General features: G+C 37.0%; 3 protein-coding genes across 3 annotated transcripts in view; all 3 read left to right on the top strand.

Moving 5' to 3' along the window:
• LOC111865949 (neutral alpha-glucosidase AB) overlaps nt 1-11,074 on the top strand; it is a 32,975-nt gene extending 21,901 nt beyond the window's left edge. The window contains exons 11-17 of the mRNA XM_023854394.2: nt 1,095-1,352; nt 2,118-2,367; nt 3,504-3,655; nt 5,907-6,020; nt 8,832-8,941; nt 9,439-9,539; nt 10,427-11,074. Coding sequence (XP_023710162.1) covers nt 1,095-1,352; nt 2,118-2,367; nt 3,504-3,655; nt 5,907-6,020; nt 8,832-8,941; nt 9,439-9,539; nt 10,427-10,536 — 1,095 coding nt within the window. The 3' untranslated portion in view covers nt 10,537-11,074. The remainder of the gene's footprint in view (nt 1-1,094; nt 1,353-2,117; nt 2,368-3,503; nt 3,656-5,906; nt 6,021-8,831; nt 8,942-9,438; nt 9,540-10,426) is intronic.
• Nucleotides 11,075-14,813: 3,739 nt separating this feature from the next.
• Nucleotides 14,814-23,027, top strand: LOC111866175 (m7GpppX diphosphatase). Its single transcript, XM_023854866.2, has 5 exons — nt 14,814-15,163; nt 18,332-18,477; nt 20,902-21,126; nt 21,219-21,336; nt 22,860-23,027. The coding sequence occupies exons 1-5, from the start codon at nt 14,818-14,820 to the stop codon at nt 23,015-23,017; spliced, it is 993 nt and encodes a 330-aa protein (XP_023710634.1). The 5' UTR covers nt 14,814-14,817; the 3' UTR covers nt 23,018-23,027.
• LOC111866170 lies at nt 23,020-25,016 on the top strand. Its single transcript, XM_023854852.2, has one exon. The coding sequence runs from the start codon at nt 23,042-23,044 to the stop codon at nt 24,188-24,190; it is 1,149 nt and encodes a 382-aa protein (XP_023710620.1). The 5' UTR covers nt 23,020-23,041; the 3' UTR covers nt 24,191-25,016.
• The last annotated feature ends 1,108 nt before the right edge of the window (nt 25,017-26,124 follow it).

The raw sequence follows: 26,124 nt of genomic DNA, 5'->3' as shown, positions 1-26,124 counted from the left end.
CATCATATGCATAAAACCGTGCTTCTTTGCCGGTTATAATTCTTTTCAGAAAGTTTTTATCCATGCTAGTGCGATTCAAAAGTTCCTGACAGTTGGCATTGCAACTGTCTCTCTGATCCTGTGTCATAAGTGGTGGAACGAACTTTGAAACCACGCATTGCATTTCTGATTTTGTCATAAGAATGCCATGTTCCTATTGATATGTTGCACTCTTCTGCTATTTCCCGCACTGTCAAATGACTATGAGAACACACGATTTCACGAACTTGTGCAACATGGACGTTTTCATATGATGTTGAAGGCCATCCCAAGTGCGGCTCCTCATGTGTTGACTGCCAATGATCCTTAAATCGCTGTAACCTTTCATAACAATGTGAAGGGCTCATGCATTAACCAGCATAAACATTTTTCATCATTTCATGAGCCTTCATAAACGTTTTCCTTAGTTTGAAGCAAAATTTAATGTTAATACACTGCTCATGAATATCAGCCATCTCAAATATCGCAAGACACACTCTACATGCATGTGAACAAACAGCTCTAGGGCAATGACTAATCAGCAGGATGATGTGACAAAAAGGATGATAATTAGGAAGCACATCACTGGGTAGCACAACTTCCCTGACATTCCTAAGATGTTGAGTTGGCATGCTATTTTAAAAGTTCCAAAACTTTTTGAATCATTCTTAATTTCTCCATGTATTATGTAGGTTAATTTAGTTTCTCAGTTAAAATGCAGGAATTTTGTTTGTTCTAGCCATTCAGTTGTATTTGATCACCCTCCTCTAATCTGTAATTTTGAAACTTGCACTCTTTCTATGTCTATAGCTCAGCATCCTCTCAACATATTGATCTATATGCCTATGTACTGTGTTTGGTAGATATATACTAATGTCATAGATAACAGGAGGTCACTTGTGCATGCCATACCACATTGATGCCACCATATAGAAAACTTTTTGAAATAACCCTTCCACCCCATCACTGTGGTTTAATACTCCCAGTCCCCCAAAAAATATTCCCTTCTGAAAATGATGATGCTTGAATAGTAGAGCAGAATAGCAGCCAGTAAATCCAATATTTATGTGTTTCAGACTGTGTCAACGTACGAAGGCTTACTGCAACGGTCAGATGGTAAACTCCGACCATTCATCTTGACACGATCTCATTATGCGGGCTCACAGCGTTATGCTTCTGTGTGGACTGGGGACAACACAGCAGAATGGGGTCACCTCCAGATCACTATTCCCATGTGCCTCTCGCTGTCTGTGGCAGGGATCTCATTTTGTGGAGCTGATGTTGGTGGATTTTTTAAAAATCCAGATAGTGAACTGTTCTCCAGGTGGTACCAGGTAACCATACAAGGAATATTGTACTACTGGTACCAGGTAACCATACAAGGAATATTGTAATACTGACCCTTTCACTGCCTTTTGAGGATGACATCCAATATTTGAATGCTCTTAAATTGTTCAGAAATAAGGGTTAAGTGCATGTCAGTGAATTTGTAATCAGTAAGTGGCATACTTTTTCCTGTGCATAGTTGCTGTAATAGGTCTGATGTACAATATTGTAAAGAAAATCTTAATAAATATTAATAGAAAGCACTGCAAAGAAGATTTGGTCTTAAAACAAAGAACCCATTTGTGGTTGAAACATTTTCATGATATGCCTACATGAGTTGTCACAAAACATGGAAGTTGATTTCACATTATTTCCAATAGAAGAAACATATTTATCAAGTGAACTAGAAGCATAAACATGAATAACTTGATTTATCAGAAGAATTATCATAATAACTATAAAACCTCATAAATTGAAATTGCTTGGACTGAGAAGTACAAATTTTGAATTAAATAAATTTGAAATAAACAGTTTTCGCTGCAGACTTATCTGCAGAACATGGAATTTTGTACTAGTGATGATGACATTTTGCTGGACTGATAATAAACACTAAGCATCAGTTCCAAAATTGGGAGAAATATGGTCTTTATTATATATAAATGTCTCTGAACTGAAGTTACAAGTTTGGCTTGAACATTACTGAGAACTGTCACCATTCAATATAGGTACTGTAATTCAGTAATCACCCTGCACAAGATTGTTGTTTTCTCCAGGCTGCAGCGTTTCAACCATTCTTCAGAACACACTCTCATATTGATACCAAGAGGCGTGAACCATGGTTGTTTGATGAACCTACATTACTACTTATAAGGGAGGCTATACGCACACGGTATTCATTTCTGCCTCTCTGGTACACATTATTTTTTGAACATGAACAAGATGGTGCTCCTGTTATGCGTCCACTTTGGGTTGAATATCCTTCAGAAGTGGCTACATTTGCTTTGGATGATGAGTATTTGTTGGGTGAGTTGAAACAGATCTGTGTTAATTTATTAACTGTATATTTGTTTATTAGCCTATTTTATGATACTGTATCAGATTTAGAGGTTATGTAGTGTCATATTAAGAAGGATAAGATGACCAAGATTGACGAGTTTTGAAGAGATTTTAGTCAGATGGCTGAGTTACAGCAATAGTTGTAATGTTTGGTAATATTTACTATTGTGTATATAAAATAGTGGAGACAGTTCTTGTAAATTACTTCCAGCTTACATACAAGTTGCTGATACATATATAATTGTAAGATTCTGACAAAAATTATCTTTTTATAAGAATTTGTAATTTGAAATTATTTGGAATCAGGAGAGATTAAAGGGGTTGAGAAGTGAGGATATTAAATTAAATAAAATTTACAGTTTATGCAGCTCTTTAGTATCAGAGTAGTCAAATGAAGAATGTTGCAGTAAGCTACATATGTAGTCCAAATGGGGTAGCAAGAAACATGTGCAGGAGTTTGGTGTGGAAAACTCATATGAACTTAGGTAGGAATTTTAAATTGCTGTAGTACTTATTAATCTCTCGTATAATTTTTCCCTTATATAGTTTTTAAACTCTGTGCCATTTAATATATATGTGAATTGAATCTTGGAAGAATTCTTTGGATGTAGATACTATAAGGTTCTGACGATGGTGTATAACACACAGAAATACTGAGTTTTCAGACTTTGTCCATCGTCTGGATTCTAAATACTAAAAAAAAACAACATTTCAGAAACTGGATCTGTTTCTGTCCTCAGGTGAGGGATGACAGCTAGTCTGTTGGGTCCCTTAGAAAGAGCTAGCCTCAGTCACTGGACCAATCACCACCAGAGGTTGAGGCTAGCTCTTTCTAAGGGACCCAATAGAGTAGGTGTCTTCCCTCACCTGAGGAAGGAAACAGATCCAGTTTCCAAAATGTTGTGTTTTTTCTTAGTTGTTTAGAATCTGGACGATGGACAAAGTCTGAAAACCTAGTATCTCTGTGAATTCTTTGGATGTTTTCCTCCATTGCACATTTTATAAACAATAAGTATTGAAGAAAAATGTCCCATTCCATCACATTTATTGTGTTAGGAAATTCATTCGACATCACTGTGCTGAAAGTAATGATTTTATTGTAGGTGACAGATTGCTTGTACATCCTGTGACACAACCAGGAGTGTCAGACGTAAGCGTTTACTTCCCTGGAACTCAAGATATTTGGTATGACATAAACACATACAGGAAGGTTCAAGGAGGGGGAACAGTTAAGATTGCTGTGACAATGAGCAAGGTACAATAACATAATATTTAAACTTAATTTGATTATTTTGTCATATAAACAGATCAAATTACAAAGTTCTCATCTGTATTATAAATGACGATATTTTTGAGAAGGTGGCTTGTATTGCAAGGTCCAAAGCTTATATGTTAAAATTGTGTTATGTTAAACAGGGCTTCAGTTTACTTAAAATGACTTCTTCTTTTTTTTAAATTTATTATTATTTTACTTGTTCAGTATTTGCAAAATTAATGCTTCAGAGAAAATTTGTAGAACTTAAAGAGGAATATATTTTCTTTGATCAGAGAAAGATTTTTTTTTTACTTGGATTACTCATTCTTAGCATACATTCCTAATTTTGTTATAAAAGCTAGGCTTAAATATTTGGCAATTAAATGCTGTATTACTTTGAATACAAGATGCACATTTTCCCTCCATTGAAAAATTGAGGCGTGTCTTAAATTCAAGGAATTATTCACCGGTTTGCGCACTGTACACGAATTAACCTGGAAAGAACCTCACATAAATGCACTTGGAGGGAGTCATAAAGCCACATCATCCCCCTCCTTTTTAACTGTGCATCAACCCCCAACTTTTAGTTCGGTCATTGCCTGACATTCTTATCGTTCAGGTGTGTTCAGTCTTATTTCAGCTTTTATCCATGGGAAAGCATTTTACATATGATGCCTCATTCAAAATGAAAGTTATTCTGTGTGCTGAAAGGATGAGTAATCCTGCAGCTGGTAGAAAATGTACAGTAAGTGAGTCATGTACAAATGTGAAGTACAAATTCCAAACTGTTTACATGTCTGACAAAGAATTTTTCTGGACCAAGGAAAGGAAGAAATCCTGAGATTGATGCCTCTCTTTTAGAATATTTCAAAGATTTACAAAATAAAGGATAACCTGTAACTAGGGAAGCCTTAATGTGAAAAGCAAAAGAATGTGCTAGAAACACTAATGTAACATTCAAGGCTAGTTGTGGATGGTGCGAAAAGTTTATGAAGAGAGAAAGCTTATCATTGCAGCAAAAGATGAAAGTTGGTCAAGAACTTCTTTCAGAATGTGAAACTAAACTGATTGAGTATCAACATTTTGTAATTGGACTACGCTGAAGTCAAATCGGCAGTGCAGATGAAACTGCAGTTTCTTTTCAACATGCCTTGCAATTATACTGTAAAGTTCAGAGGAGTAAAGCAAGTGGCAATGAAAACCACAGACTACAAAAAGCTACATGTTACTGTCATGTTGTGTATAACTGTGAATGGCAATAAGTTACCACCATAATATTAAACAGAAAGACAGTGCCAAAAGAAAATTTTTGAAAAGATGTAATAGTTTGTGCCAAAGAAAAATGCATGGATGACATTGGAGTTAATGGGAGACTTGCTTGGATGTATATGGAACGTCTGCCTGTTGTATTTTCAAAGCCATGGAGTATGTCTGCAATGGACACATTTTGTGGCAATCCCTCCAATAGATTCAGAAATAGATTAAGGAACAAAAACGCCAATCTAGTGATTGTTCGTAGTGGCATGACAAGTCAATTACAGCCGCTTGATATGTTAATTAACAAGCCATTCAAGCATCTTGTCCATAAACTCTATGCTGCCTGGCTGAATAAAGATAATCATATGTTGACACCTAGTGGTAAAATATAAAGAGCATCAACATCAATAATAGTGGAGTGGATATCCGTGGATGCCACTGTGATTGGTGTAGAATAATTATAGTAGGCACTAAATTGTAGAAAATTACGTGTTATGTCCTTGTTGGCATAGTAGAATGTTCCATCTGTGTATCCCCTGCTTAGTGAAACAGAAAAATGCCTTGCTTTTGGCCTTGCTACAGAGACTGGCATCATAGCAAGCTCTCTGCCACTCAACATGATGTTGCCATCAGTGACAGCTAAGAGCATTCATATTTTCTTTTAATAGTTTGTATACATAAAGTTAGTTTACAAATTTCTTTCTAAGTATCCATGTCATGAGGTTCTCAGAAGTACTTTGTACTGACATTTTACTACCATATATTTACATGCAACATCTATCATTGCCTCTGAGTTGTCCTTTTCTTTCATTATGGTATGTTGTTACTAGTGCTTAGGTGTATGGAGCATGATACCATTTAAATTATTTTCACTAAAGTTCATGAAATAAACAGTTCTCAAGAAATTAACTCAGTAATACTGATTACTGATGAACTCTAGGTAATGAAGTTGTGCTGTAATTAAAAATTTTATATTGTGTATTTCTTTTTCTAGATTCCAGTTTTTCAAAGGGGTGGAACCATTATTCCAAAGAAAGAAAGAATTCGTAGATCATCAGCACTTACACATAATGACCCTTACACACTAATTGTGGCACTAGATAGAAATGTGAGTATCATTGTATAAAGTAACACAGTGCAAGATTTAAGATATATTCTTTGTGATGTTTTGTATGGAATAAGTGCAGAACCCTATGCTTCTCTGTGTTTGTCTCACTGAACGCTTCCCACTTTAGTTATGTTCCATGTTCAGCCCATAAATGAAGTGTGTTTTTAAAGGTCCTGAGGTATTTCAGCTTTCCTCATGGCACCATACTCAGAGAAACTTACATTTTTTTGTTTCATTGGGATGAATAGTGACAGTTCACTCGATAATTTTCCTAGATTTTCATATTACATTTTTAGAGCATGTGATTTTTTTAGCATTTGTTTTATTTATTGCCTAAAAAAGGGCAAAGCTGTCCCAGTAACAGACCATTGAGGTCCATAGGGTTTCGAAATATCAAGGCTCCCACATTTTCTAGACAATCAACTCACAGGTGGTAGTGAGTTTGTTAGCCCTAGGCAGGCTGCACACTGGCATGCGTCAAGACTTGTAACAGTCAAGACATGATGTCAGCAACATGACGCAAAGGAAGGAGCGCAGTTGAAACTAATAAAATTAGGAAAACCGCTGCACACAGGTCTGAGTCCTGATGCTGACAAATCATGAATGAAGCAAGACTGCGTTTTTGTCTCATGTCTTGATGCAGTTGGTATGCGACCGCCCTTATGCAGTGGCCACCCTTTACCCCAGGATAATGCCTAGCAGAATTGAAAGTAAACGTAAGATCAAAAGGTTTTCCTATGTCTGCCCAAATGGGAATGTTGTTGTTTGTTTAGCAGCCATGAGTAATCTGCTGTCATGTGTAGATGTGTCTTTGTGACACTTCTGTGTGGTCAGCATAGTTAAGCTTTAATTATATACAATATTGCAGTTGTGATGAACTCCTTTTAAATAATATTTCTGGTCTTGGAGTACAGAGCTGTGTATAATGTGAAAACATGAACAAAGTAAATTGAATTCCCATTTAATATTACTCAATTTAAGGCTATCCCTCATTTAACCTTTAATTTCTGTTATCCCAAATCAATAAATTCTCTGCATTGAAGATTTTCCTCAGTTTAATATTCAAATCCATTAGTTCCAAAAGAAACCTTAAATGGGAGTCTCACAGTAATTAAGTACTGAAGTCATTAATTAACTTAATACAAATGACAAAAAAGGCACAAACTCCTAATCTTCATATTGTAGTCAGCGAAATATAGATATGAAACCACTTGCATTGCAGCTATAGTATGTGACCAGATTACCATAGTGGAATATTGGGCATGGCTGAGTTCTAGTGAAAAAAATTCAAACATATAGTTTCATATTTATGGAATTTTTTTAACTACTAGTCTTATAATACAAGGGTTGGATAGTGGCAACACTGCTGTAACATGAAAGATGTGTGTCAGGTGGCACTAGCACCGTCTGTAGCTGATAGCAGAAGTTCAGTTGAAGTAGTGCAGTGAGTGGCTCTGGTTGTGTTCCATTGAGTTGCATTGTGCGTCTTCTTGAAGTGCAGGAGCCAAGTTCAAGCACCCTAACAACATGTTTACGAAATAAGAACAACGCTCCTGGATAAAAATTGCAGTTGCATGATGTAGTGCACAAAACTGTTATCAGGGACTGCGAGAAGCATGTGGTGATGCTACTTTGCCATATCGCATAGTGGCACGATGGGTGAAATTGTTCAGTGAAGGGAAGGATGCCATTCAGGACGACCTCATGTTTACAACCACACAGTTCAGCTGCTTGCTTCTTTGCTGGATGTTGATCATCGATGGGCTGCGTGGGAGTTAGCTGCTGAGGTAGGCGTATGTCACAAGACCGTGCTCCACATTCTGCACGATATTCTTGGATACCGCAAAATTGCAGTGCGTTGGGTATGCCATACAATGTTCAAGGTGCAACAATGGCAGCGTTACACAATTGCACAGGACTTGTTGGACCGGTACCAGAGGGAAGGTGATGACTTCCTTGGAAGGATTGTCACTCTGGACGAAACTTGGGCATGCTCATATGAACCGCACTTGAAGCGACAATCAAATGAATGGAAGCGTCCTGGCTCTCCTCGTCCAATGAAAGTGCGCCCTACACAGAGTAATGTGAAGGCAATGTTAATTGTGGCATATGACACTGATGGGGTGATACTGCACCACACTCTACCTCAAATACAGACAGTAAACCTTGCCTACTACTGCAATTTCCTGCATAATCATCTTCGTCCAGCACTTAGGAGAAAGCGACGATACTTGTTGGCAATGAACCCCATCATCATTCATGACAATCCCAGGGCTCATACTGCTGACGCTGTCAAGGATCTCCTTTGTCGCTGGCAATGGGAGACACTGCAACATCTGCCATACTCACCCGATATGAGTCTGTGAGATTATGATCTCTTTGCCAAAATGAAAGAACCACTGCGAGGGACACATTACAACAAAAGAGAGGAGATTATTCGTGCTGTAGGGCGGTCACTCCTTGGCATCAACAGAAGTGGACGCACTGATAGTGTACGACGCCTTCCACAAATTTGGCAGAAGGTGGAACACATGGGGGGCGATTATATTGAAGGAATGTGTGTTTACCTCAGGTAATTAAGTCATTTCAGAACTATAGAGGTGTTGCCACTACTTTTTATCTGACCTTTGTATATAGTGTTAGTAGGAGTTAGGTACTCTTCCTGAGCTTCATGGTGTGGTTTGGCATAAGTAACAGAACTACATCATACTTTATCTAATGCAAGAAGCTAGTGGAGACATCTCACCAATCATATATGAAAGTTGTCAATGTTGTGAATAGGTCATTAATGCTTATGTGTTCTTCTTTTAGGGGTCTGCATCAGGCACATTATATATGGATGATGGTCAGAGTTTTGACTACAGAGAAAAGAAATATTTATATTTATCCCTGGAATTTAAAGGAAACAAATTAAGCTCAAGGTACAGACAGCCTTACTTTTTAAATTGAAGAACTCAGATGAAAGAATAACAAAATGTTGATATAAATCATGCACGTGCGCACACACACACACACACACAGTGATAAATAGTGTGATTTTATTTGTTCTGTGAAATTATTTTCACATGTTTGGTGATGACCGTAAGGTAGCACGTTACATTATATCCTGATTTTAGGCTTCACCTTACTTATTTACTTACTTACTCATGGAGCTGAGCCCTTCTGGAGGAGCCGCCAATTCTGCAGCTACTCAATAATTTCCCAGCATTTTGTGGAACCCGAAGGTTCATTACTGTGTTCACAAGAGCCCTCCACTGGTCCCTATCCTGAGCCAGATCTATCCAATCCATACCATCCCATCCTGTCTCTCTAAGATCCATTCTGATATTGTCCACCCACCTACGCCTTGGTCTTAAAACCAATATATTTGCTAATTGAGCTATTGTGATATTTTTGTTTATCATTTATTTCCATATAGATACATTGATACTGCACGATATCCTACAAGATCTTGGCTGGAAAGAGTTGTGATTTTGGGTTTGCCACCAGGAATAACCCGTGCACAAGCTGAGAGTAAAAGTAAGTTCCTCAATATGTAAGTTTCTTGCCTCGTGCCAAAAAATCCATAGAACCAGATGCATGTCTAAGAAGGCTGAAAGACACACAAAAAGAACCACATGTATTTCTTGAAGAGTTCTGTCTTCTGGGATATAATGCCATTTAGTCCACTGAAAGTCAACCAACTTTTCGAAGGAACATCTTGCTTTCATCTTCAGAGTCAAGGTGACATGTTCCTCAGAAATAGTTGACTTTTAACGGACTACACGGCATTATATCTCACAAGATAGAACTCCTCATAACCATCCCTGTGAGAACCTCAAATCCAACATCTGTATTTCTTGTTGCATTGAACTTACTTTGTGATATTGTATTACCATTTGATGAGATTCAGAGATTATAGTGAAACCAGGGGAATGAGAGAAGAAGCTGTTTCAGCCTGTTTCAAGATTGTATTTCAGCATTTTCTGAGTTAAGAGGAATGCCACAAAAAAATTAAAATCTCTCAGGATAACCATTTCTATTTGGGATTTGAATCGCCTACCTCTTGCATACAAATCAGAAGTTATCACATTTCTGTCGTTGTTACACACAAATGCCAGAGGCCTTCTTGGATACTATATTTTATTATATGATACATCTTTCCACTTTATTAGTATTTATGTTCCCAACAGACAGTGAAATCGGCTTTTAGTTCACATTTTATAGGTATCCAAACTTGATAGCTTTTAATATAAAAGGTAGAATGGTGAAGTTATCCCTGTAACAGGCTTTGGAGGCCCATAGGGTTGTGGGATATACTTGAATATTCTTTGTCTTGAAATTGTTTACATGTCAGTTCTCAAACTATCAGGTGATTAGTGGTATTATTATATATATATTTTTGCATATCTCACTTCTTGCTTCAGGTGCGGGCAGAGTGACTTTGGAAACAACATATAATACTGAAACACAAAGTCTCATTGTGAGAAAACCTGCTGTGAGCATGGCTGAAGAATGGACAATAGTTCTACAGTAGAGTAGTGAATAATTTTCTGCAGATACAATGAAGATGGAGTTAAAAGTAAATTTCCTGTTGTGACCTGGTTACTTTGTTTGTAAATAAACCTACAGTGTCAGTGGAAGGTTTATCAAATTAGTTCATTTCATTTTCATTTAACATGGACTTAAGTGCTTGTAATAATGGTTGGACATATGGATGATTTCATATTCATAAACAGGAAGATTTAACAAGGTACCATCATTTCTCACAACTATAATCACAACTTCCTACATGGTCCCATTGTGTGTCATTTTTTTAAGAAAACAGAAATTGTGTATATCAGGAGATGGATTCTTAATTATGCAACCAAGATGAGACAGAAAATTTCATTAAAGTGTGTGGGTTAGTAAAGTTACATACTGAGTGTAGAAGTAATATTTTTATAACTTTTTGTATTATATAATTGAATGTTGCTAAATTCCACATTTAGACATACACTGAGTTCATCATATGGTTCTGTCCTTGTACATTTTTGTTGGACAAAAGGCATTACTTAGTAAATGTCTGTACAGCATTTTGTTATTTTTCCGATTAGTAGGGTTGAAGACTATAATTTTGTTGGCACATAGACTTCAAATGCAGTTGAGCAGATTCTTTCCTGTTTGTGTCCCGATAAGGTCATTGGATTTTTTCAGTTGACCTAATCCTTCCAGCCACACTAGGCCCTGGGGTTTACTCAGCCTCTAACAGAAATGAGTACCAGGAATTAATTAAATAATTTTCCTGGGAAGTAAAGCACAGCCGGCGCATAAGGCTGACAACCTTACTTCCATCTTTGAGCCGATTGTCTTGATAGTGTGGGACCCTCAACGTCTCACAACCCTATGAGCTTTCACGGCCTCGTACAGGGATAGCTTTACTTTTTTTACTTTTTTATGACATTTACAAATTGCATTTGCAGAAGCCACTTCCACCCTTTCACATTCTCACATTTGTATCAGCGTGGTGTTTGTTACAGCTTACTGAAGAAGAATAGGTCAGTTTAAGCATAGATTTGTTTCACTCCTGCTATAAATTGTGTAATATTACTTTACTATGACACAACATATATAGCTTCACGGTGCAAGATGTTTGGAATTGTTTGGGAACGCGTGTCTGTCCAATAGGAAAACAGTTGTGCTCCTCTAGGTCCCTAATCCTGTAGGATTCAGGGTAATGATGTGGATGACTTAGCTAGGCAGGGATTGAGCAATCCATTCCTTGGTCCTGAACCAGTAGTTCTAATCTCACCATGTATTAGTAGGCTGAAGGAGAAGCACAGTGAACATTGGGCTGTTGCACTGGATATTAAGCAATCAAAGCTCTCTTTTGATGTCAGATAAACTGTCTAGGGACCTATTGGCCTTGGACAAGAAAAAGTATAGGTTTATAACAGGGTTGTTGACTGGGCACTGTATGTTAAAGTGGCAGGTATATACATATTATGAGCCTCATGGAAAGTGCCATATGCAGAAAATGTTGACAGAAAGGTGAATCCTACTGTGTACTTTGTCAGTGCCCAGCTCTGGTTAGGAATATACAGGTCTTCAGCTTTGTATGGTGAATAAATATCAGGACCATCTCAATCATCATTTTGGATCAAGCATTACAGGACTGGGGGCACACAGTGGACCCATCAGTTGTTTGAGTGCTTATCCTTCTTCACGATAATGTGCACCCCCACACTGCCAACTCTGAGGAATACGCTACAGAGATTTGGTTGCGAAGTGCTTCAACATCCCCCTACAGCCCAGATCTCTTCCCATGTGATTTTCACATTTTTGGAGACCTGAAGAGACATTCGTGGCCATCGGTTTGCATCGGACAAAGACGTGTGGCTGGGTAAAGACGTGGTTCCGTAGACAGCCCACACGCTTTTTCAAGGATGGGATTGACTGTCTTATCTCCCAGTGGGATAAATGTATTAACAGTTTTGGAGATTACTTTTGAGGTAAGAAAGTTCTGTAATATGTTTTGGCTTCTGACCCGTTTTCATTTGACTGCCCCTCATATTTCAGCATCCCATTGCATTGAGGCATTATCTGTATTATCACAGCGCTCATCAATAATGCAACAATATTTATACCTATACAGTCATACCTATTGTAATTTGAGATTGACACAAGACCCAGCTACATGTGACTGTAGGAGGGCTTTTCCTACATTTGAAATTTGCCTTGAGATCAGTTGCATTGTACAGGGAAATGTTACTGTGTTTGTTCCAATCGTTCTGATCTCTTATTGGGAAATTTTACAGTACATCTGTACTCCAGAGTATAGCACAAGTTCATCTTGATGTTTCAACTTGTCACTCTACCATATGCAAATTCCTGTTTCCTTTGTACTGAATGTTAGGTATGAAATGTTTCTGATGTAGAGGTTGAAGTTTGGAAGTCATTACTTTCCATAAAATGGCATATTTGTGTGCTACTTAATAGAAACAAATTCAGCATGTATAGTAAATCTTATCTTGGGACTCCTATTAATTATTCCCTTTTAAATATATGTTTTTTAATTTTCAAATTTTGTGCTGTTTATTTTTTCTGTGTACAGCACAGAATTATACAGAGACTTTGGACATCTTCAACATTTTGCAGTGAAAAGTATATTATGGCATCATTTAGGAATATTCGTATTTAATATCGCTTGATGAGGATATTAGGCCATACTTAAGTAGCAGACCTCACAGTGACCTAATTATATCTGCTGCATGATTTAAGATTCCTTAAAGAATCAGTGTACATCTTATGGATTTCAGACAAAAACTTTGATGGAATACTCTACCAATCACTGTCATTGCTGAAGGTGTATGTTTGTATGGTGTTTAAGCAGCGTTCAAGCATCAGCAGGTTTGGTAATAATAGTTCTAGTTTTAATGTAACTGTCATGTCTTCTTTAAAAAAACAAAGGATTAAAATGTAAAATTATGATTAATCCTGTTGTTTTATGTAGATATGGTCTATTAAGGATGTTTGAGAAAGTTCCAAGGAGAAAACTGGACAGAAGGGAGTTGGAGGGGGAGGGGGGCATGCAAACTGAGAACATTACACAAATTTATACTTTCAAAATAAAGGGACCTGGCCGTCTTGGGTATGACATTGGACTGTCATACAAAGGATTCTGAGTTTGATCCATATGCAGATTTTTCTGTTTACAGGTTCCAGTTCACACCCATCACTTTGCTTGTTCAGAGCCCATGTTAAACTGAGACCCCTCTGCCATTGCATTGGAGGTGACAGGTTCTGGTGTATGAGAGGGTACCCCTACCACAGAAATGGATTTTATGCCCTTGCCCAGATAGGCAAGAGTCCAGAATGATTGAACAACAGAGTAGGCCAACAAACAAATTTTCAAAATTAACAAGGTAACTGTGTGACCTGTGGTGGAACCTCTTACTCTTGGCACAAATGCAGTCTGCCTAATCTTTGCCCTTAGTGACCCACTGAAGAATTTTATAGGTGGATGGGCAGACTGCTGCTAATAGGTGCTTCAGCAAGGATGTTATGAGCTTGGAAATGCACTGTTTATGTCAATTAGCCTGATTAAATACATTCCTCATGTTCTTCTTTTAGATTATTGATAAATACAGCAACGAAGATCTGATTCTAAATCTCTTATAAATTTTCTTTAAATTCAGTTTGACATTTCTTCAACTTATTTTATGTATATGACATATTTAGTACAGAACCAAAATTAATTTTCTGCTGTTGTAATTAACTAACCCCATGGAGCCGAGTCCTTGAGAAGCTGCCAGTCAGCTACTCTAGAATTTTCCAACATTTTGTGGAGCCCAGCGTTTCATTACCATGTTCACAATAGCCCTCCACTGGCCCCTATCCTGACCAATATCAATCCAGTCCATACCACACTAGCCTATCTTTCTAAAATACATTTTAATATTACTTTCCCCCCATTCTTCCCAGTAATATCTCCCTTTCTGACTTTCCCACCAAAATCCTATACGCATTACTTCCCCCCCCCATACATGCAACATGCACTACCCATCTCATTCTCCTTGACTTGATCGTCCTAATTATACTTGGCAATGGTAGCGCATTATTTTTTCCCTCCAAATGTTCCTGCGTGCTTCTAAATGCATGTAATGGACTCAATCCCGGAATTTAATACGAATCACTATATCCACTAATACGAGAAATAAGAAGAATAAACCCGTACTAGTTTTAAGAATCCATGGTGAACCATGCAATATGCCCACGCGTATAGTATACTTGGATCCGTGGATGTAATTGTACAGTAACGCTCACATACGCGTTGAATATGGCGGATTGTGAGGAAGTGCAAGTTGAGGTAGAAGAACCGGCAACGAAGAAGGCTAGAGTTCAGGCCGATATTAAAGAGTGTGGTGAAAATTTACATACAGTATTGAAAGACTTTTCCGAATTCCAACAGACACGAATTTTAAGTGATAGTAGTCAGAGAAAAACCATATGCATTGAAGGCTCATTTAATAATCGAGAGGGAAAAGCAATTGTATTGTTAGAAAAGAAACCTTTTAATGAAGAAATATTGAAGAATACTTTGAATTCGAATTGTGTGCTACAGAAGGAATTCAGCAATGATATATATGGATTTTATGAATTCTTTCCCAGCGTGAAATACAGTGGTGAGTGACAGTATTTTTCAAGCAGGTGTTTATAGAGTTAAGAACTTTATACAGTTTTTCGAAGTCCTGTAGTATAAGATGCGCATTATGCTCGTTTTGGAAGCTTTAATGAACTCGTTAAGCAAAGGTGTCAGTCCAAGTGAGCTAAGAGCTTTGGTATATTGATCTAAAAAATATAACAGCCTACTAATCAACTAACTTAGACTATGGAAAGTCCCACATATGGTGGGGATGATGACACTCAAGGATTCCTTCTTTCTGCATACTACTGTATTACCTTCCAAACCTGTCTTGTATTTGTCATCCAATACAAAGCACTTGCCACTAGTAGAGGATAGCACATGATCACCACCAACAATTCTGTGAACAGAATGCTTAAATAACTGGAGGGGAGTATAGGCAAATATGTTAGAAGGGGGAAATTTAACAACTTGAAGATATTAAGTGAATTGATCTGTGGGATTTCTTTCAGTGGTCTAAGTATAGATGCTTTATTTGAGAGCTGAATGAGCCATAGGCTTCACAACACTTCTTCTATTCTACATAAGACTCCGTGGATTATCTTGTGATTTGTCTTGGATAACACATGTAATTGTTATGGATTAAGTATAATTAATTTTTATCTGTTTAATTGATAGGACTTGTCTTGTTGTCTTTGACAGTTTCTAAATCCACTGGTCTTCCAGCCATGTAAGGATCCATGGAATATAAATGAATGTGTGAATGAATGAATGAATGAACAGATAAAACTGGTATAGTGAAACTAAAGCATTGCCTTGGCTGAGACATGGTCATCACTCCTTCCATCCCATGTTTAAATTAAGAATGCATGGACATACTTCCACAGCCCCATATGCCTTAATGATGTGACATTAAATTAGGCATTGGAGCCGCTATATTTTTAACAGAGTAATAGATGTTTTACATTAGGTATATTATTTTTCATATTCAGGTGATTTTACCTGATCTTGCAGCCCTATTTTTTAAACAAAGGTGCTCATTGTTTATTCTTTTAGTAGACCATTAAAAATTCCCGTCTAATCTGCAGTTTGACATTAAGTATTTCTTCCAAGATACAGACCTCAACAGAGTAATACACAGTATCAGAAAGAAGCCTGTGACATCACAGATATGTATACAAAATTCAGACACCTCAATCATGATAGAGTATTATCCTTGACCATTTCAGAGAGTCATTGATGAATTTCAGCACTGGAAATACCTCCAACTACCAGATGGGTTATGACACAGTACTTTTCTGCTGCATCTGCCTACATGACTATTATCTTATACAGGCAAACCTCTACTTAAGAACGTTCAAGAAATGAGAAATTCGTATATGTGAACATTGCAGGGACTAATAAATTATGATTCCTAATTTATTTAACAAACACAGAACCCCATGCTTATGAACATTTTAACAAGTTAACACTTTGCGGACCGCGCACCCTTTAAAAGGTTTTTCGCTTTTAAACATGGCGGACCGTTTGCCTGTTAACAGGTTTTTAAAACACGATAAGTTGCAACACACTATACATCTCTCTGGCACCACCCAAGTTGCATGCAATGGCATAATAAAACTGAAATATTCGCTTACTTGTCAGTAAGATGATGTTGCTGTTTTCTTAATCCACTCTAAGCGATAATGCTTTGTTGCACTTCAAGCTGTATGTGTCAGCCAGTAGTTAGTGTTGGGGTATGGACAAGGACAAATTCTTTTCCGATGAGCCAGCTGACCTGCCTTGTGAGATGCGTAGTTATGGTGTTTGAGAGAGCAGCAGTGACAGGGGAGAGCAAAGAATTGTGGCTACAGACAATAAAAGTGGCCGTAGCTCCGACGATAATGGGAGTAATAACATTGCAGGGACAGTAAAAAATTTAAAAAATCACAAAAATTTAACCCTGATTCGAAATTGAAATACAAAACATTTCTGATGAATGTGACAAAGGCCTGGGCTACAGACCAGATGGTGGCGGCAGAACCAGAGTCAGACACAGACTTAGTGTGACTGTGCCCATCCAATCCCACCCCACGCAAGCCTCATGTGGATCCCACAGGGCGACTTTTGGGTGATATACGGAACCATACCCTCGTGAAAATTGTGAAGAGTGAACATTCCAAGGGGAAGCATCCTTCTGGGCAATGCCGTGTTTGCGCAGTTCACAAAAAAAGGACTATGTCTACATTTGCAAGTGTGTAATGGTACTTCACAAAGGGGAATGTTTCCAGAAAGATCACACTCTCAAGCACTTCTACAAGCATTGGTAAGGGTTCTCCAAAAATTTTAGTTCATAAAATTAATTAGGAAATTTTATATTAATTTTTAAAGTGAACAGTGCACAAGTTAAGGTAGTAGGTTTAAAGATGCCGGTCTCCAAGGTGATTTAAATATTTAAATCGCCGGTCCGTGAAGTGTTAACATTAACAGATTTAACAATATCTCTTGTGAAAAAAATAAATGGAACTTACAAACACGTTTCAAAAAACATGTTCATAAGTCGGGGCTCATCTGTATAATGAAAACAATAGAATGCTCATATTCGTACTTATGACCCTAAGTTTCAGATGCATGCAATGTGGAACAGTGTCGTTTACATTCCCTACAGAACGGATGGTACTTTGTAAGATGAGGCGCCAACTAAATAACACTAATATTACTACATCTAGAGCCTCCAAAACAGTTTATTATACATACACAAAATATAGAATACTCCAATTTGTCTGTGGGAACACAACAAAATCACAGAAACCAACAACTGACTCGATAATGTAAAGCATCACTCAAAGAATTTTTATTCTTATTTTATATAATCTAATTTATTGTATTTTTATGCCAAGTATTTTAATATAATTAATATTATTGTATCCAATTTTATTAGTACTGCAGTTCAGTGGTGTATATATGTTAGCCATGTATTTGCCTGATGATGACTTTTGATAGCGAAAACATGTAGCAGAACCAAACTAGGCACTGACCTTAATATAGTTGTGTTGTGACAGTTTTAATACAGAAGTTGTAGAAAATGTGAAACATGTTATGTCTCATTATTTCATTCTGAGTGCAGTCTTGGAGTTATTGTACACTTCTCATAAATTACCCATGCCTGCCATATGAAGCAATGGCAAATGAACATTTTATTGCTGTCATTGTCGGTTTTTGTTCTTAGGTATTAAAACCACAGTAATATATCCAGCAACAGAGAAGCACATTAGAAAATATCAGTCCCAAGACATTCATTTAATTGAGGAGACACCAGAGCTGTACGAGTCAGTTACACTACCACATCTGCAGAAAGAAAAATTTAGTTTGCAGGTAAATTTTGAAGTGGTGTCAGTAAGTTGAAAGTTTGTGCATTGGTACATGAGTTTTGCTTAGAACCATTAAAATTAATAAAGTAGTAAGTAGTGGCTTACCAAGTATAGTGTTGAAGATATAGACATAGCTGGAAATCCAACAGACTCTGTGCCTGCAACTTGACATATTTACCTAAAAGCAAGACAAATGTTACATTCCTATGTTGTTTTTGTCCTATCATTGATCATTGCTGTAACATTCTTTCCAGCTTCTTTTCTAGCAGTAATCAGTATCTGTTATAGATGACATCTGTTCAGTCTTTATTCCCTCTTTTCCTTTATAGATAAGAGGATTGCATTTTGCACTGTTGAAGACATTCAGAGCATTGTACTGATAGTACCAGAAAGACTTTCAGAAATATAATTCAGAGAATGTAGGTGGTAGAAATGTTGCATGCTTGTATGTCAAGGATCGCATCCACTGATGACAGGAATAGAATAATCTTTTTACAAAACCAGTCTTGTTACTTGATTGCCTGGTGTGTGCATGATGATATTTCAGCCAACTTCTGTTTATGAACCATAATGCCTTATACTAGTCAGAAACTGCAGAAAGCTGCTACTAAGTTCTCTATTAGCGTAAATATATCGGAATTTAATGTATCCTCTCATAAGGTTGTACATTTTACAATTTTTAGATTAGTATTAAATTATTTTAAGTCACTCATTCTATATGTTTCCCTGCTTGAGAATTATTAGTGCTGACTGTTCAGCAACTTTTCTGTTTTGTCACTGTTTAGTGCATTAATAATTTTATAATTAGGTATGATTTTGCTTACATCTTTTTCAGCTCTTTTTTTTTATAAACAATAATGTTCTGCACATCTATTTTGTCTTTTAGCCATATTCATCTGTTATGACCCCTCTCAGTAAATATTTCTCATCATTGGTTTAAAATCGCTAATGATAGTTATCACTTGCTGGTTTTGAGGTTCTCACAGCAATAATGGTGAAAGAGTATTGTCTTATTAGTTGTAACACTGTATAGTTCAGTAGAAGTTGACCAAATTACAGTAAAACTTGGTTAGAGCAACATCGGTTTCTGCGACACCTTGTCTATTGCGTCAAATATTCAATGGTACGAACTAATTCCTCATAAAGCAACTGTTTTTATACCTTGCTTAGTACGACATGCACAAATGCATCAACCTTGTATGTAACGTCATTTTCATTCCTGAATTTCTCTGATATCGTGGGAAAGTTCGATGTGTCTGCCCACCCTCACTTTCTCTACTTGCTGACGTGACTGTCCTGGAAGAATACGACCGCGGGCTGCAAGAGGAGCGTGGGTTTTATGCGAAAACAAGGGTGTGGGGTGGGACTGCGTGAATAGTGCAAGAGGACGCGGCAGGTTGTTAACTGCATTCCTTTCCTAGAATCTCGTCTAACAGGACCTCACATTGTCTACTTACCCTATAGTGTTCCTGCCTAAACCCAGAGAAGTGCAGTAGCGAAAACATGGCAATGAAAAGGAAAGTTTTAAGCATTGAAGAGAAAGTTAAAGTGATTCATGAAATAGAAAATGGAAGGAAAAAAGCTGATGTATGCCGCGAATTTGGTTTGGTGAATTCTACAGTACAAATGATATGGAGAATCCATATTAATTCCACGTTAATGTTACGTTAGTCTGTACTTAACTACGTATTTCACTAAAAAATGCAACATTTTAACTCGGTTTTTGGTAGATTTTTACGTGACTAACATAAGGCTACTGTGGAAGTGCCCATTTCGGTTATAACGACACTATTTTTAGGTCCCTTTGATGACGTTATAACCAAGTTCTACTGTATATGCTGTTGCAACCCAGGTCATACTCTTCATAATATTATTTATCTTGCCCTAACATATTTTATTGTTATTACCATTACATTGCATAAGTACTGAGTGCTGTCAGCTAACCATCTGAAATTTGCCATATCTGGATTATTCTACAGCATATGTTATATTTTATATCTGGGATATCATGCACTTTTTGTACTCTGCATTAAAATGTTGTCTCTCTTCATTACTGTGTGTTAATCTCAAGTTCAAGTTTTCTTCAACATGATTAATCAGGTTGATAGTTAATTGACAGAAAATACTGCCATGGTTATTTGTCACTCCATCACCAGAGCCCTCTCAGATCAGACTGTACTCTACAGGGTATGCCAAAAGAAACTGAGATAGATGTTTGAAATGAATGACTACTGGAAATACTTCCCAGTCCTTTATACCCCTTAAGGATTGTTCCTGTGTTTTCTTTGTCTCCCCAGTTTGTGAATCATCTTTTTTATCACTACAGTCTGTAGTCATTAGTGGAATTTGAAACATTTCCTGTTGTAGCATTAATAAACTTTGCATGGTGCCAGAAACATCAGTTTTGACTTTTATTTGTTACTTTCAGTGGGTCACCAACATACTTGAACATAAATCAGAAACTGACAGAGTTGTGTTTGAGGATCCCAGTCCTGAGATTGGTTTCATTTTGCTGCCAGATTTAAAATGGGATGGTAAGCAGATCGAAGATCTGTATCTGGTGGCCATCGTTCATCAGAGAGGAATCAAGTCTCTCCGTGATCTAAACAGTTGTCATTTGCCACTTTTAAAGAACATTAAGGGAAAGGGAATAGTAAGTGTATTTATGTTAATCTGGATGACATCATTTTGTTGTTTGTTTCATTGCATGAAATAAATTTAAATTTTTAATTGTTTATTTTTCAGAAGGCCATTGAGGAGAAATATGGCATTCCGTGCTCTCAATTGCGGATTTATATCCACTATCAGCCTTCATTTTATCACCTACATGTGCATTTCACATATTTGAAATATGATGCACCAGGTATAGTATTAAGCAGTGTACTAAAATGTGTAGGATGTTTTTGGTATATTTTTTGTGGAGTGGTTATGAACTGTGTAATATATTGTGGAGTGTTATATGTCATCCATTGCTGAGCAACGAAACGATGGAAATTGTTGAGACTGTTGCGTATGAATATCCATAGAAAGGAGTGTTCATTGCGTAACAGTGCTCGGTAAACACCCCTCCCCTCTAGGCTGTGATGTCAAGCAACAGGGGAGTCCATGCAGCGACTGTTGCTAGGCAATCAGTAAACACATTTTCCGTGATCAGGGCAGAAGCTACATAACGGAGTACTCGTCAGTATTGATGGAGTTACGAGTTACAGAGTACGAGTAGTTGAAATATAGCAGCAGTCGCAGGAAGAAGAATGGAACGTGTGTTATACTGAAGATAGCATGAAGAGATTAGCATGTAGGGTTTGTAAATTGTGTAAACCTGTAACAGTGTCATAATTAATTGTAATTATGACTTGTAGGTTTTTATAAAACCAATTAACAATCCGAATGGCATCTTCAGTAGACGAAACATGTCACAGTATCTTAGAGAAGAAATATCAACTACATGATGCCCATGTGTACAAGAGGCATACTATTTTGAGACCCCAAGACGTTCATCTGAAGTTCATAATATGCGTGGTTTGTCAGAACTGCCCTGTTACAGGGGAAGATCAAATATGCTGTACTACCTTTTGTATAGGTATTGCCTCACCTTACTACCTGCTTCCTAGGCAAACTTGCCAACCTGCTACTTCAGTTCATATGTTGTCAGGACCGTTCCAGATTCATTTTAAGATTTGTTTGGTGTCTCTTATGAAAGTGGAAAACAGTTGCCTATATGATTTAAGCCCTAGGCCATTCCATATAAATATCAGTAGTGTTATCTAATGTATATTCTGTCTCAAATACAGTTTATGATGTTTCAATATGCAAAGGATTAAAAACTTTGTTTTTTTATGGATCCGAGTGAATGACTCGGTGGCAGCTGTAAGAGAAATGCATGTTATTTATAAATTAAGCATTCATAAGATAGAAATTAATCTTTCAGTATTGTAACTAAAGATTATCCAGTACATTAGCCTGGCTGTTATTTTAAAGCAAACCGATTTTTAATTCAAGACAATTATTTTATTACTGCTATGATGTGTGTTATGTGCTGTTATTCATTAAAAGAAGCATTCAGAATAACATGAAGATAGATCTTAATCAAGTATATTGACAATGTGATTAGTGTATGGAGCTGTCTTGAGACTTTATGATCGACTTTGATATCAATGGTTTCGAAATAGTAACATTTGTTACAGTTATTTATGATGTTGATAGATCTGTGCTTCCCTACTAATCTGTGTACAGCCTTCTCTCACATTTGGAGACTGAAAATGTAACAGTGTCCCATACAGATGATTTTTAGAATTATAATGAATTATAATGAGCAGCTTACATTTCAAATTCATGTAACAGATTATATATTTGATATTATGTTACTAATTATATCTTCTTTTTCAGGTATTCATGCAGAAAAATCTCACATTCTTTCGAGTGTTATAGATAATATTGACTTAATGCCTGATTATTACCAAAAAGCAACACTTCCATTTGTTGTGAAAGAAACAGAAAATCTTTTTCTTGAGTATGAAAGGAGGGGAATTGTGAGAAAACTCTGAACAAACTTCCTCTAGTTTGTTAGAATGATACATTCAGTAATTGTAGAAATGAGACCTCGTCTACAAGTATGCAATGTTTTCATTGCTACTAAGGAATGCGTAAACAAAGAAGAATCTGTCAAAATTAACATTAAAACTTCTGGCGTGGAAGTGACATGGCTAGCAGAAACTTGTGAAATGGTACAAGTGATAAGTCTACATGACTACAAACTGAAACCTGTTAGTTTGTCAGCATTGCAAGTTCAGAAGAATTCAGTGTCTTTTCGCATACAAACTGAGCCTCTAATTAATATTTTAGGATCATTTGCTAGTGAAATTTTGCCATTTGACCAAAGTTCAGACACAATTGAAAGTGATACTTCAAGACTGTTAACTCCATGCATTTATACTGGAAAAGCATATCAGTTGTCATGTAAATGTTGTGGAATGATTATGTCAAAACAAGATATCTTCTTCACAAGAGTTCTGCCTCTTCCATCTTCAGCACTGTGGGAAACTGGTGATTGGTTTTGCCACCAACATTCATGCTCCTCTAATATGGAGCACTCAGTTCTTGAACCAAAGGAAACCGATTGCTTTTACGGCATGTGTCATATGTTATTAAACCCATCAGTTTTGAATGTCAGAAATGGGCGAGTTCTGAGATGCAGCAGATGCATGGCTTGGTTAGGCACACATATCAGCTCAACAGCAGTTAAGTTATGGAACTGCACAACGTCCTATGAAGGGAACATTAATTCAACAGCTCTGGAAGATTTCATATATACGGTTAGAAGTGCATTTAAGAATTCATTTGGTATGACGTGTCGACTTGTATTGGAAACAAGATCTTCAGAACAAGAGTCACAATATCTTTTGCTTTGGGCCATGGATAAAAATCTTGACCTATTAGTGGGTGGTGAAGATGATTTATCCTGTATGAAAGAGAATGTGGGGAAAATAATAATAGAATGTAAAATGGAGGTGAAGAAAACTATGAAACTCTTATACATGTATCATAAAGATTGTAACAGTGTGGTTAAGACATGGCAAGATGAGTATAATGTTCAGTGTCTTGAAGTAGCAAAGCAGATGTTCACTGAAGGTCTTGAATACCTGATAAGAGGAACACAGTACATACCTGTCCCATATAAATTAACAAACAGTTTCTTTGTTACGTATTTGGGATTATGACATCAGAATTATAAACTTGTGGCCCTTCTGGTGCAAGTCCAACAATTAACCACGGTACTAAGTGGTTCTGTCGTTCATTTTAAAGAGGATCATGCATGCAGCTGTGATTTATGCTTCGTTATTTACTTTAGTTTAATGGACCCTGCTTCATATAAATAGTGTATAATACTAACTAGCCACGCGGAGCTGAGCCCTTCTTGAGAAGCCACTAGTTGCACAGCTGCTGAGGGATTTCCCAACATGTTATGGAAACCAGTGGTTCATTACCATTTTCACAAGAGCCCTACATTGGTCTCTATCCTGAGCCAGATCATTCCAGTCCATACCATCTCCTCATATCTCTCTAAGATCCATTTTAATATTATCCACCCACCTGTGTCTTGATCTTGCTAGTGGGCTCTTTCCATCTGTCTTTCCCATCAAAATCCTACATACATTCCTCTTCTCCCTCAACACAACACACCATACAAGCCACAACCAATCACTATACATGCTATATAAAGACCAATAATATTTTATCAGTATGTGGAGAATTAATATATGAAGACTTCAGACACACACCTTGTAGGACAAATATATATGTACATGTAAAATAATTTAAAAACAAATCTTTTAGAACATTTTAATATATTAACAGCTCTATGCTTTAACATTGAGGTGTTGAATAACTTTTGTTTTGACTGTAATTATAAATTTAATTAATTATCTCAGCAGGGGTCTGTGGCGTTCACCCAATCTCCTGTTCAGAGGGTGTGGGGGGCTCTTTCCCTGGGAGTAAAGCAGCAGGGAGTGAAGCTGACCACTCACTTCCAGCTAGTGCTGAGGTCAAGAAAATATGGATCTGTACATCCACTCCCCCATTGCCCTTCATGGCATAGTGCTCGATTAGTTAAACACAGGGACAACTTTACCTTAACTTTAATGGGAGTAGAATTGGTGGATATTTGACCTTTATAACTGTGAAACACTTCCTCACCTATTGAGCAACTTTTGAACCAAAACGTGTAAAGGTTTTTATGCAATTAAATCAGATTGGTTACATTCTATGGTGGTGGTATTTGCTTAAAGTTTTATTTTTATTTAAAGTGACATTTCAGGGACTGGACTCCATTTCCATCCTTAGGTCAAAAGCCTACTCATTTGGGCCTAACTGATAGAGCTAGTCCCAGTCTCTGTAGTAGGTACTTGCTCTATAGAGTGCCTCCAGCTGAGTAATCCTTTTACCTGAAGATGAAGACAGAGCCCAGTCTTTGAAATGTTGCTTTAAATAAAAGTAGGACAGTGGTCAATGTCCAGAAAGTCAGTCACTGTATTAATACACCATCATCATGATCTCTTAGATCTTATCATTTACTTATGTTTGATCACTATTTCAGTTGTTTCCCAAATTAATAAACATGACCGTGCTCATTACCAGTGTGGTTGTGTCATTGTCATTTTGAAACACTTTATGTCTGTGGACATTCTTCTTCCTTAAATGTTTCCAGTGTCATGATGGTTGTCTGGTACTTACACTTGTGACTAACCAAGTGCTTGGTCAGAGAGGTGAAACCCCCAACTGAAATACTGGGGATGTGATAGTTTGCTGCATGGTCAGAGCTGTTGCATACCTGAAGGGAAATAAACTAATCGGGCCTTTCACTCTGTTGAATCAGGGTGTGAAACTGAGGTGTATGGAATCCATTGATAGCTACATATGCAGCTTTTTCAGTGATATGGAATAATATCCATCAATATCATTTGTCTTTATTGAGTACAATATGACTGTTTTTTGCAAAGAAGGAATGTGACATAAAAAATCTAAAAACTTCAGTCCACTTTCAAAAATAATAAATTCCCTTCTGGAATTATGATCCTATCAACTTTGATATATGTATAACTCCAAGTGCTTTCCAAATAATAGTAAAATTTATGTGTATTCACAGAAGTAACAT

Source organism: Cryptotermes secundus, unplaced genomic scaffold (genome assembly GCF_002891405.2).
Source record: "Cryptotermes secundus unplaced genomic scaffold, Csec_1.0 scaffold1054, whole genome shotgun sequence".
NCBI classification, from domain to species: Eukaryota; Metazoa; Arthropoda; class Insecta; order Blattodea; family Kalotermitidae; genus Cryptotermes; species Cryptotermes secundus.
The sequence above is the reverse complement of the archived record's forward strand: the minus strand, read 5'-3'. Positions and strand labels throughout refer to the sequence as shown.